Source organism: Vipera berus (assembly GCF_964194415.1).
Source record: "Vipera berus genome assembly, chromosome: 1".
NCBI lineage: Eukaryota > Metazoa > Chordata > Lepidosauria > Squamata > Viperidae > Vipera > Vipera berus.
The window spans coordinates 355,335,272-355,347,949 of record NC_138202.1 but is presented as its reverse complement, the minus strand read 5'-3'; the positions used below and the strand labels follow the sequence as shown (position 1 = coordinate 355,347,949).

The window sequence follows — 12,678 nt, the reverse complement described above, 5'->3', positions numbered from 1 at the left end:
AAAAAAAAAAAAAAAAAAAAGGTCGCAACTCATTTAACTCCCTTACTTAGCCATGGAAATTCTAGGCGCTATTGTGGTCATAAGTTGAGGACCCCCTACGTAAAGAGGAAGCCACTGAAAATCTAATGGAGGTGTTCTAAAAAATAAAAAATAAACATATTGTTTAAGTCTAAATTCACAGCTAACTATAAAGGTAAAGGTAAAGGTTCCCCCGCACATGCGTGCTAGTCGTTTCCGACTCTAGGGGCCGGTGCTCATCTCCGTTTCAAAGCCGAAGAGCCAGCGCTTGTCCGAGGACGTCTCCGTGGTCATGTGGCCGGCATGACTAGATGCCAAAGGCACACGGAACACTGTTACCTTCCCACCGTAGTGGTCCCTATTTTTCTACTTGCATTTTTACGTGCTTTCGAACTGCTAGGTTGGCAGAAGCTGGGACGAGTAACAGGCGCTCACTCTGTTACGCGGCACTCGGGATTCGACCCGCCAAATTGCCAACCTTCTGATCGACAAGCTCAGCATCCTAACTCACTGAGCCACCGCGTCCCTCAGCTAACTATGCTGACAATTAAATTTGGGAGTAGATAAAATGGAACACAAGACTGAAAACAAAAGAGGAACGTGAGCTCTTGTGGGTGGATCGTAACACCTATGTGGATAAGAGATGAGGACACCCTCCAAATTTATAAAAAGGAAAAAAGCCCCAGCACAAACTCTCTTCAGGAATTTGGGGAAGTTTTTTTATCTGCTTTGTTTTAAATATTATTCATCTTCTTGCTTTGTAGAAATTAATAACATCTACAGCTACCGGTATGTACAGTTTTCACAAACTACAGACAGAATAGATCAGGCATGTCAAACTTGCGACGTCACGTGATGTTATGCGACGTATCGTGAATTTGTCCCCATTGCCGGCAATGGGGAGGGCGCGGTTTCATCGTGATGCATCCAGCCCACGGGCCGGCAGTTTGACATGCCTGGAATAGATGGGTCAACTTTTTTTTTGGCATTGTTTCCACAAGAGTAGCTGTGCAAATCCGTTGTTAAGAAAAGGTAGTCCTCAACTGAGGGCCACAATTGAGTCCCAAATTTTTGTTCTTAAGTGAGTCACTGCAGCGGTTAAGATAGTAGCATGGTTGTTAAGTGAATCTGGCTTCCCCATTAACTTTGTTTGTCAGAAGGTCGCAAAAGGGGATCGCACGACCCTGGGACACTGCAAGCGTCATAAATATGAGATAGTTGCCAAGCATCTGAACTTTAGATCATGTGCCCGTGGAGAAGATGCAATGGTCATAAGCGTGAAAAATCGCAATAAGTCACTTTTTTCAGTGCTGTTGTAACTTTGAACAGACACTACAAGTAGTCCTTGACTTACAAACATTTGTTTAGTGACTGTTCCAAGTTACAACAGCGCTGAAAAAAGTTACTTAAGTCTTTACACTTATGACTATGGCAGCAGTGATTGCCATTTGCCAGTTTTCAACAAGACAATAAGGACAGCTGGATTCGCTTAACGACCACACAATTCACTTAACTGCAGTGATTCATTTAACTACAGTGGCAAAAAGGTTGTAAAATCAGGGCGACTCACTTAACAACCACCTTGCTTAGCAATGGAAATTCTAGTCGCAACTGTGGTCATAAGCCAAGGACTACCTGTATAAAAGAAAATTTGAATTGAATTGAATTTATTATTGAATTTATTAAATTTATATGCCGCCCTTCTCCCTAAGGACTCAGGGCGGCTCGCAACAATAAAAAGTTAAAAACATAAAATACAAAATTTAAAAAAGAATTAAACAATGAAGTAAATACATAACAATAGACCCAATAAAACCAAATTGAAAACTACAGTCAATCCAGGCCCGATTGTTGGAACATCCATGTCTTCAGGTCATGGCGGAAGGACCGAAGGTCAGGGGCCATCCGCAGCTCCTGAGGCAACTCATTCCAGAGGGTCAGTGCGCCCACAGAGAAGGCTCTCCCCCTGGGGGTCGCCAGCCGGCACTGCTTAGCCGACGGAACCCTGAGGAGGCCGACTCTGTGGGAGCGAACCGGGCGATGGGAGGTTGACAATGGCAGCAGGTGGTCTTGCAAATAACCCGGGCCTAAGCCATGTAGGGCTTTAAAGGTAATTACCAGCACCTTGAATCGCACCTGGAGGGCAACCGGAAGCCAATGCAGCTCACGCAGGAGTGGTGTAACATGGGAGTATCGAGAAACTCCCATAAGCACCCGTGCGGCCGCATTCTGCACCAGCTGAAGCCTCCGGGTGCACTTCAAGGGCAGCCCCATGTAAAGAGCATTGCAGTAATCCAGGCAAGAAGTGACAAGGGCGTGGGTGACCGTGCATACGGCACCTCGGTCCAAAAAGGGGCGCAACTGACGCACTAGGCGAACCTGTGCGAAGGCCCCCCCCTGGTCACAGCAGTTAGATGATCCTCCAAGTTAAGCCGTGAATCCAGGACACCCAAGTTGTGGGCCCTTTCTGAGGGGGGCAATACCTCCCCCCCATCAAAAGAGATGGAACATGTTGGACAATACGAGATGCTGGTATCCACAGCCACTCAGTCTTGGAGAGGTTCAGCCTGAGCCTGTTCTTTCCCATCCAGACCTGCACCGGGACATCATGTCAAGGGCATCACTGGGTTGGCTCGGGGTGGAGATGAACTGGGTATCATCCGCATATTGGTGATACCTCACCCCAAAGCCACGGATGTTCTCACCCAGCGGCTTCATATAGATGTTAAACAGGAGGGGGGAAGAGAACCGACCCCTGAGGCACCCCATAAGTGAGGGGCCTCGGGGTAGATCTCTGCCCCCCCGCCAATAAAAACTGCGAACGGCCCGAGAGGTAGGAGGAGAACCACTGTAGAACAGTGCCTCCCACTCCTAACCCCCCCGAGCCGTCACAGCAGGATACCATGGTCGATGGTATCAAAAGCCGCTGAGAGGTCAAGTAGGACCAGGACAGAGGAACAACCCCTGTCCGGGGCCCGCCAGAGATCATCTACCAGTGCGACCAATGCCGTTTCCGTGCTGTAACCGGGCCTGAAACCAGACTGGTGCGGGTCCAGATAGTCTGCTTCATACAGGAATTGCGGAAGCTGACGCGCCACAACACTCTCGACAACCTTCGCTACAAAGCGAAGGTTGGAGACAGGACAATAGTTATTCAAGGAGGCCGGGTCCAGGGCAGGCTTCTTGAGAAGGGGCCTCACCACCGCCTCTTTTAAGGCGGAGGGGAAGACACCCTCCATCAATGAAGCGTTGACAACTGCCTAGAGCCAGCCCCCTGTCACCTCCCCGGCGGCCGAAACCAGCCAGGAGGGATATGGGTCCAATAGACAAGTTGTAGCGCTCAGTCTACGCATAATCCTGTCCACATCATCCAAAGACACAGGGTCAAACTCACCCCAAATGGTATAACCAAGACCTGTCCTCTCCACTCCGCCGGATTCCACCCAGTCGGAGTCCAAACCAGTCCGGATCTGAGCGATTTTGTCCTGCAGATATTGTACAAATTCCTCAGCCCTACCCTGCAAGGGGTCATCCCTCGGTCGCTGATTAAGCAGTGAGCGGGTCACTCTAAACAGGGCGGCTGGGCGGTTATCTGCGGACACAATGAGAGCGGAAAAGTAAACACGCTTTGCCGCTTCCACCGCCACTACCAGGTAAGACTTAAGATAAGTTCTTAGCTGTGTTCGGTCAGATTCAGATCTGCTGGACCTCCAACAGCTCCCTAGGCGTCTTTTCCGGCGCTTCATCTCTCGGAGACTCTCGGTGAACCAGGGGGCCACCCGGGATCTGTGCCGGGTCAGAGGCCGCAAAGGCACAACTCGATCCAAGGCCCCAGCAGCCGCCCTCTCCCAGGCTTCTACTAGGGCCTCGGCAGAGTCGTGGGCAAGGAAAGCAGGAAATGTCCCAAGCTCCGTCTGGAACCTCTCAGGGTCCATCAGGCGCCTGGGGCGGAACCACCTGGTTGGTTCCGCCTCCCAGCGGCAGGGGGTGGCATGAATTTGTTTAATTAATCAACTGATCAACGCAAGTAAACAGCTATATGTGGTAGTTTTGGCCCATAAGGAATTTGCTGTTTTTGATAAAATGGATTAACACAGCTACCATTCTGCAAACAGTCCAAAAAAGGTGATCATCCTTTCTACAATCTGTGAAAACCACACACACCATGGAGAAGATACCAGTAAAATCAACTGTTAGAAACTCATTAGTATTCTCTACAGATGGACTACAGGGCTGAATTCATAATCCACCACAGCCTACATTCAGCAAATAATACAAGCATCATGAAAGATCACATTAGGTAACTTTTTCATTACAGATACAGAAACCAGAAAGGGATGTATGCAATACTTTCCCCAATCACCTTCTTAGATTTCATTCAATATAAGAAAAATTTCACTTTGGTTCATTCTACTGTGTGACTACTACTAGCACCACAACATTCCAATACATTCCAGTAATTAAAACTAGTAGCAGGAATGCAAAAATCCAGTAATTCCTAAAAATAAAAACCACAGAACTGAGAATCCATGTTTTTTTTTAAAAAAAAGAGGCAGAATGCAGGGAGAATGTGGAGCCTCTGAAGTTCAGCACAAATATTTGTGTTCCTGGTTTGTATTTACATCTAGTTGACTCTTTGTTTACACATTGACTCAAGGTAGCAACTACAATGCCTACATCAATCCTGGGTAACTAAATAATAAATTGTTTACGTCTATGAGATCAAGAGTTAAAAGATTATACAATCCTGATATGAGCTAAAGATTACGACGGGCATAAAATTGAATTTTTTTTCACTCTGCTGGAGAGAAGTTGCCTGCAGATGGGCTCCAGCACAAATCTGAAAGCTCAGAAAGACTAAAACTTTGGTCTTGGTAACTGACCCTGATCGGATCCTGCAACATTGTTCTAAGACATTTAGATTTTGCCTTCATTCGTGAAAAATTTTCAAGTGTAAGTTAATTCAGCTACAGCGCACAGAAAAGCCAATTCTACAATTGCTTCTGCATGCTACTGGTAATGAGCATAAAGCAACCTTTGCAATTAGGCCAGAATGATCATGAGCCACCTCTTAAAAGTGTGTATGTTTTAGAGGCCTTGAATAACATGTTGAATCTGTAATGCCAAAGTCAGCAACCTTCAACTTGCAGACATCCCCCTCAAATTTCTACACACACAGCGTACCAATGAAACTTTCAACAAACTGCAAAATCTCTGAGGCAGTTTCCCACTTGTGTTTCCAAAGAAAAGGGCAGGTAAGCAGTCTGGCTATCAATAACACAACATTCAAAGTACCCTCCCTGCAAACCACAAATAACCCATTTGCATGACAATAACGTGCAATGGCCCTAAAACTGCAGTCTGACCTAAGAGAAAATGTTATTTTGAAAAAAACAATGCAGCTCTCCAAAAGTTGCCTGTCATGCTGTGGTAGCACAATTAAGTAATTGCTAATCTTGGTCCCTTTATAGATAGGGCTCTAATCCCAAACCCTTAAACAAGCAACCAGATCAGAAATCTAAATACATGTAATTAAAGATTTGTCTGAATAGATAATTGGCACAAAAATGCAGATACCTAGTTTCCTTTCTACAATCTCTTAAAACCAGGCTTCTAATGATCCTATTTCAAGCAAACAGGCTATAGAATAGAATAGAATAGAATATAGAATAGAATATGTGGAATATTCTGGACTGGAATATAGAATATAGAACAGAATAGAATAGAATAACAGAGTTGGAAGGGACCTTGGAGGTCTTCTAGTCCAACCCTCTGCTTAGGCAGTCCATGATTTACACCATTCGTTTAATGACTGTTCAAAGTTACAATGGCACTGAAAAAAGTGACTTATGACCATTTTTCACACTTATGACCACTGCAGCATTCCGATGGTCATGTGATCAAACCTGGGCACTTGGCAACTGGCACGTACAGGTAGACTTCAGTTCATTACAACAGTTCATTTAGTGACTATTCAAAGTTACATCACTGAAAGAAGTGACTTATGACTGTTTTTCACATGACTATTGCAGCATCCCCATAGTCATGTTTATCAAAATTCAGACGCTTGGCAACTGACTCATATTTATGACCGTTATAGTGTCCAGGACTCATGTGATCACCTTTTGCAATCTCCTGACAAGTCAATGGTGAAATCAGTTTCACTTCATTTACTAATTACTAATTTACCGACTGCAGTGATTCACTTAACTGTGGCAAGAAAAGTCATAAAATGGGGCAAAACACACTTACAAATGTTTCACTTAGCACACGGGTTGGCAACCCGCGGCTTCGGAGCCGCATGCGGCTCTTTGAGCTGTCTCCTGCGGCTCCCAGCCGCCCGGTGCGCTCGCACCTCTTCGAACGGGCAGTGGTGCGCGCGCACCTCTCCAAATGGAGAGTGGCACCGCCCGTTTGGAGAGGTGCGCGCGCACCTCTCCGAATGGGCGGAGGTGCGCGCGCACCTCTGAATGGGCGGAGGTGCGTGCACACCTCTCCAAATGGGCGGAGGTGCGCGCGCACCGATCCAAACCTTTGGAGAGGTGCGCATGCACCTCTCGGAACGGGCAGCAGCGCCGCCCGTCCGGAAAGCTGCTCTCAGCCCGTCCGGAAGAGTAACGAAGAAATGCAGCCGGAACGTGAGCTGAGTTTCCAGGAAAAAAGTTTATTGCGAATACTAACAGCAAACAATGATCCGAAAGAAAGCGAAGCCAGCGTTGGCTGCTACCTGCAACCAACGCTGCTATATACCCCCCCACCGCCAACGCCCACCCCACCCAACCACACCCACCCCCTTTTACCACCCCACCCTTCCGTGGCAATGTCTCCTGCCCCACCCCTGCCTCCCGACACCGTCCGGCCGCCGGGTAAGCTCCCTTGTGCTTCGGGACCACCCCCACGTGGCCCGTCACTCCCCCTTCCCACGCCCATCACCCACCCGCATATAGCCCCCTCCCACCACCGGTTCACGGACCCTCTTCTTCCTCCACGGAAGGGGCGGGGCCCCCAGCGCCGCATTGTCAAGTCGTCGCCTGTCCAGCCTGTTGCCACCATCCCACGCTGCGTCCAGGCGTGTTCCGGCCCGGGCGGCCCCGGCCATGGACGTCGCGGGGCCTGCTTGCATCGGCTGGGTCCCGGTGGAGGCGTCCTGCGCATGCGCGCGCTGGCCAGCTGCCGGGCAGTCTCCCTGGCGGCGTCGGTCGATTGGAGGATGCAGCCGGCGTGCAGAGGGCAGGCCCCCAAGACGAGGTGGGCCTGCGCTAGTGGTGTGTGAGGATGGCGGGGGTGGCTCCCGTGGCGAGGAGGGCGCGTCCGTGGGGGGTGAGGGCCTCGCGCCGTGCTGCGAAGAGGGGCCCTGCCGAATGTCGCGCTCGTAGGCCGCAACAGCTGCCGCGGCCCGCCTACAGAGCTGCCGCCTTCGGCAGCCTGCAAACGTGCTGCGGCAGCTCCCCCAGAGCGGCGCCGCTGCCCGTTCGCGCGGAGGTGCGCGCGCACCTCTCGGAATGGGCAGTGGCGCCGCTCGTTAGGAAAGCCGCCGCGGCCCGTTTGCAGGCCGCCGCCCTCCTCTCTTTGGGAGAGCTGCCATGGCATGTCTGCAGGCTTCCGAAGGCGGCGGCACCGCTGCCACTGGGAACCGGTTCCATCACACACACAGGAAGGTGGCAACCGCGGGCGTCCGTGCATGCGCAAGAAAACCATTTTGCGCATGCACAAGACGTTTTTTGCGCATGCGTGAGCATGGACGCACGCACGCGGCTCCCACTTTTTTGTGTGTGTGATGGAACCGGTTCCCAGTGGCTCTTTTCCTTTTTCAGGTTGCCAACCCCTGACTTAGCAACAGAAATTCTGGGCTCAACTGTGGTCGTATGTTGAAGACTACCTGTATTTATGAGAGTTTAAGGGTCCCGGAATCATGTGATCACCTTTTGTGACCTTCTGACTGTAAGAACAATTATCCAGTGGAACAACCTGCCTCCAGAAGTTGTGATTGCTCCAACATTGGAAGTTTTTTAAGAAGAGACTGGACAGCCATTTGTCTGAAATGGTATAGGGTTTCCTGCCTGAGCAGGGGGTTGGACTAGGTGACCTCCAAGATCCCTTCCAACATCATCATTATAGTATTAATAATAATAACAACATAATAATATATTCTTTCAAGCAAAGTCAATGGAGGGGAGCAGACAGATTCACTTAACAACCATGTTATAAACTTAACAACTGCAGTGGTTCACTTAACAATTGGGGCAAGAAGGGTGGTAAAATGAGGCAAAACTCACTTAACTGTCTTGCTTAGCAATGGAAAATTTGGGCTCAATTGTGGTCATAAGTTGAGGATTACCTTTCTAAGGGGATAATGTACCACTTGCCTGCATTATTCTAAAAAGACGAAGATAAATTTTCACATGTCTCAAAATACCCTTCAATCTCCCTTTCCATTCCTATCCTCTTCAAATGTACCCCCATATGTTATTGTAGCTATCTGTGCCTCTCCAACATCTCCGTTAATAGTCCTGTTTCTATCCAGTGACATGTCACAGAACAAGTTCAGACCAGAGAAGGCCAATTCGAGTCATGAAGGGCAACATCTTTTTCCATCACAAGCCACAAGGCCCGGTTGTGTTTTCTATTCAGAAATAAGGTCTGCGATGTTCAACGGGATTACTGAAGCTGCCCCCTCCAAGGTGAATCCCTAAAGCCAGCAGTCTGTTTGCACAAGTGCCTCCACCTATGAGTAATACGCTGCAGAAGGAGTAGTTGACCATACCCACGGTGGAGCAATGTTACTAAAGCAGCTTGAATAAGTCACCAATGGTTCACTTATTACAGCAGTATTGTTGTGGGGAACTGCATTCCAAGGGGAGGTCCTACATTAGGACTTGTAGAGGAAAACAACAGGACTTCACCTACTCAAGAGTAAGCCCAACTGAAAAGGAAGAAAAGCTGCATGAGCTTGCACTGCCCCAAATTTACTGCAGCACCAGTTTTCATGGACAAGAGGCCATTTCATCCTAGTGCAGTAGACAGAGGTCAAAACTCCTGGCAATGATCAACTGGCACACTGGGCTCCCGGGACCATTGGCAATTAATCTGCCAAGTTGACACTTGTCACCTTGTTTGCTTTGGTTTAAAAAGCCTGGGCCCTTTTATAACGCCAGGGTTTGGGGCGTCTCCAAAGAGGGACCGGACAAATTAAAGAAGGAAAAAGTCCACCAGAACTACAGGTAGTCTTCAACTTATGACCGGGAGAAGGGCGGTATATAAAACAAATAAAATAAATAAATAAATAAATAAATAAATAAATAAATAAATAAATAATTGAGCACATTTCTGTTAAGTTAGTTTTGCCCCATTTTACCACCTTTCTTGTCACAGTTGTTAAGTGAACGACTGCAGCTGGTAAGTTAGCAACCGGGTTGTTAAGTGAATCTGGTTTCCCCATTGACTGTGCTTGTCAGGAGGTCACAGTCATCACATGACCTTGGGACACAACAACAGTCATAAATATGAACCAGTTGCCAAGCATCTGAATTTTGACTACATGACTTTTGAGGATGCTGCAAAGATTGTAACTGTGAAAAACCTTCGTAAGTCACTTTTTCCCAGTGCCGTTGTAACTTTGAACAGTCACTGAACGAACTGTTGTAAGTCGAGGACTACCTGTATGTGGAGGACCTCAAATGCAAAGGAGGTGGGCAAAAAGCAGGAGATGCCTTCGGGGACCCCGCTGGGCTCTTCCTTCCAGCATCCCACGATCAACTTATACATTATACAATTAAGCTTTTCTTGTAATTAACCGGGCTCTTTGTGTTCATTAAAAAAAAATCCCCTTTCAATCAGACAAGTTAAGGCCCATTCAGTATTTGTCATTTGCAGGCCTGCATTGCAATCAAGGCAGGGTACAGCAGGCATTCCTGGCTCCCATAACCACCTCCCTGCGAGGTAGGCCGGATGAAGAGGAAACCGACCAAACATTCTTCCTTCAGGATGGATTTGAACCCGGGTCTTCCCGCTGCCAGACCGACGCCTTCCTCACGAGACCCCGATTTTAATCCGAGAGGCTTCTCAAGGCCTCCCGAGAACAAGATTTCCTGGTGGTCTCCTGTCCCACCCCCCCACCCCGTTTGGTTCTCCGAGGCCAGTCCGGGGCTGCCCGGGAGCTGGGCCTTCCTAACCTCCCTCAGCGGTCCTCCTCGTCCTCTCCTCCAAGGGCCAGAAGCGCCGCGAGGAGCCTCCCCGTTCGCGGCGGTAAAAGGAGACGCGGGAGCCGCGGAGCCTCAGCCGGCCGAAGGCGAGCCCAGCCCCGGCCCTCGCTTCGCTCCCCTGAGGCCCGGCCTTCCCTGGCCGCCCTCGGCCTGGCCACGCCGCGCTCACCCCTTCCTCCAGCTCCTCGTCCGAGGCCGCCTCCTCGGGCTGGTCGAGGTCGATGTCAAAGACGCCCGCCATGACAACGCGTGCGGGACGGCCGCCTTCGCTGTCAAGAGCCGGGAGGAGCGTCCGGATGAAGACTGAGGGCGCCTCATGGGCCCGCGGCAACCACCCAGAGCGCCGCCATGACGGCCGCCATCGCCCGGGCTAGCCAGGCCCTGCCTCCTCAGCTCGCCGGCGCCACCGCGCATGCGCCCGAACGGGCGGACGCCGCGCGAGGGCGCGCGCGCGCGCGCCAAGCCGTGCTTTGAGGCTCAAAAGGCTGCCCGACGACGCCGTGGCCATCCTAGAGGAGGAGCCGCCTCGATCCGCGCAAGCGCAATGGGTGGAATAGCGCTCTGACGCCAGCGCGCACGCGTACCACCCGGACTGCCGTCGCTCGATAACTGAGACTGGAAGGCGGGTTTTCAATAAACCAGCCCTCAAGTGCGCCGGCGTCGATAGGACGCATGCGTTGAGCTCGCGATTGAGGCAGCCGACTTGCCCTTTTCTCGGATAATTCTTTCGAGACTGATTTTTCCCGCCTCAGCCGACGGCCTGATGGACGCATGCGCAAAATGAGTCGAAAGGGCCGTGACTGTTGCTTGAGGATAAGCAAAGAAGGAAGCGTGGAGGGAGGCGTGAGAACTTGGGCGCATGCGCCGTGGGACGAAGAGCTAGAAAAAGGTAAAACGGGCTGTTGTATAATGTATATTTTTATATAGGGTATACATGTAGAACGTGGTTACATATTATACCTATATGGGCATATGTGGCTAACTGTCAGCTGTTCATAATACAGCTAAGAATTTACGCGGTGTGGTTTTCTAATTTAAATTTGCCTGACAACTATTTTTGAATTCATAATCAACCATATTTTGCTGATAACTTGTCTTATAATATTATAGGCTGCTTTTCTTTTCAGCAGGAGGTTGGTTTCTTTCCATCAGTAAAGTGATATATAAACTTCTATTTTAATATGTTTAGTATAAAGTAATAAACCATGCTAGTCTGTAAGAATTTGACTTAATGGTAAGATTTGGTTGTTGTCTATTGTGTGCTAGGTATAAAGTTTGGTATATGTCAGACTCAGTTAATTCTAAATTTTTATTTATTAAACTTATATGCTAAATTTATAAGCAACTTGTGCAATTATAATTATGCTGTATGTCTGACTCAAAGGCACACAAATATGTATTAAGATTATATTAATATGTGTGTATATATATATGTGTGTGTGTGTCTGTACATGTACACACACACACACACATATATATACTAGTCTCCCTTTAACTCTTTGTCAGCCACAAAATTTTGAATATGTATATATATATGTGTCTCTGTGTGTGTGTGTGTGTGTGTGTCTGTATCTATATCTATATATTCAAAATTTTGTGGCTGACAGAGTTAAAGGGAGACTAGTATAGCTATTTCAAGCTCTTTAGCTCTCATCAGCTAGTCATACCTCTATACCAGGGGTAGGCAACCTTGGCTCTTTTATGACTCGTGGACTTCAACTCCCAGAATTCCTGAGCCAGCCATTCCTGAGGAGAAAGGGAGAGATTTCCATACTGAAAAGGGACTTACAACTATTTTTCGCTGTTATGACCTGTTATATCCCCATGATCTTGTGATCAAAATTCAGGTGCTTGGCAGCTGGTTCATATTTATGACCGTTGTTGTGTTGTGATCCCCTTTTGCACCTTCTGACAAACAAAGTCAATGCGGAAGTTAGATTCATTTAACAATTGTGTTACTATCTTAACCACTGCAGTGATTCACTTAACATGTCAGAGCATGCACAGTCTTATTGTGCTGAGGTAACCCAGGAGTAAATACAGTAAACACTGGTTTGTATTTAAATGGTGCTTTATATTACACTATATACAAAAATACACTAGAAACAAAATACATACACATGGTGAAACAGCAAACTCCAACAGATAGCAATTACAGCAGGAAATGAACAAGAGAGAAAGACTTCAGCAGGCCTTCCCTTTTATACTCAGACTCTTAAAGGGATACACACACCTGCTGAGTCATTCCTAACATTGCACCATCCACCTTACATTACGTTACATCATTACATAAGCTGTTTAGCCTTTAAACCATTATCCTGCCCTAACAGCTGTGGCAAGAAAGCTCATAAAATAGGACAAAACTCACTTAAATGCCTCACATCAACAGAAATTTGGGGCTCAATTGTGGTTGTAAGTTGAGGACTGCCTGTACTCCAAGGCTGCTTCAATTAGCACA

At 48.3% G+C, this 12,678-nt stretch overlaps 2 protein-coding genes across 6 annotated transcripts in view; one reads left to right on the top strand and one right to left on the bottom strand.

Annotated features, from left to right (window-relative positions):
• Positions 1-10,585, bottom strand: part of RPS6KB1 (ribosomal protein S6 kinase B1) — a 40,833-nt gene extending 30,248 nt beyond the window's left edge. For both annotated transcript variants that reach the window (XM_081312860.1, XM_081312861.1), the window contains exon 1: positions 10,390-10,585. In XM_081312860.1, coding sequence (XP_081168986.1) covers positions 10,390-10,461 — 72 coding nt within the window. In that variant the 5' untranslated portion in view covers positions 10,462-10,585. The remainder of the gene's footprint in view (positions 1-10,389) is intronic.
• Positions 10,586-10,890: 305 nt separating this feature from the next.
• Positions 10,891-12,678, top strand: part of TUBD1 (tubulin delta 1) — a 30,911-nt gene continuing 29,123 nt past the window's right edge. For all 4 annotated transcript variants that reach the window (XR_014028786.1, XR_014028787.1, XR_014028788.1 and 1 more), the window contains exon 1: positions 10,891-11,109. The gene's annotated coding sequence lies outside the window, so the exon portion shown is untranslated. The remainder of the gene's footprint in view (positions 11,110-12,678) is intronic.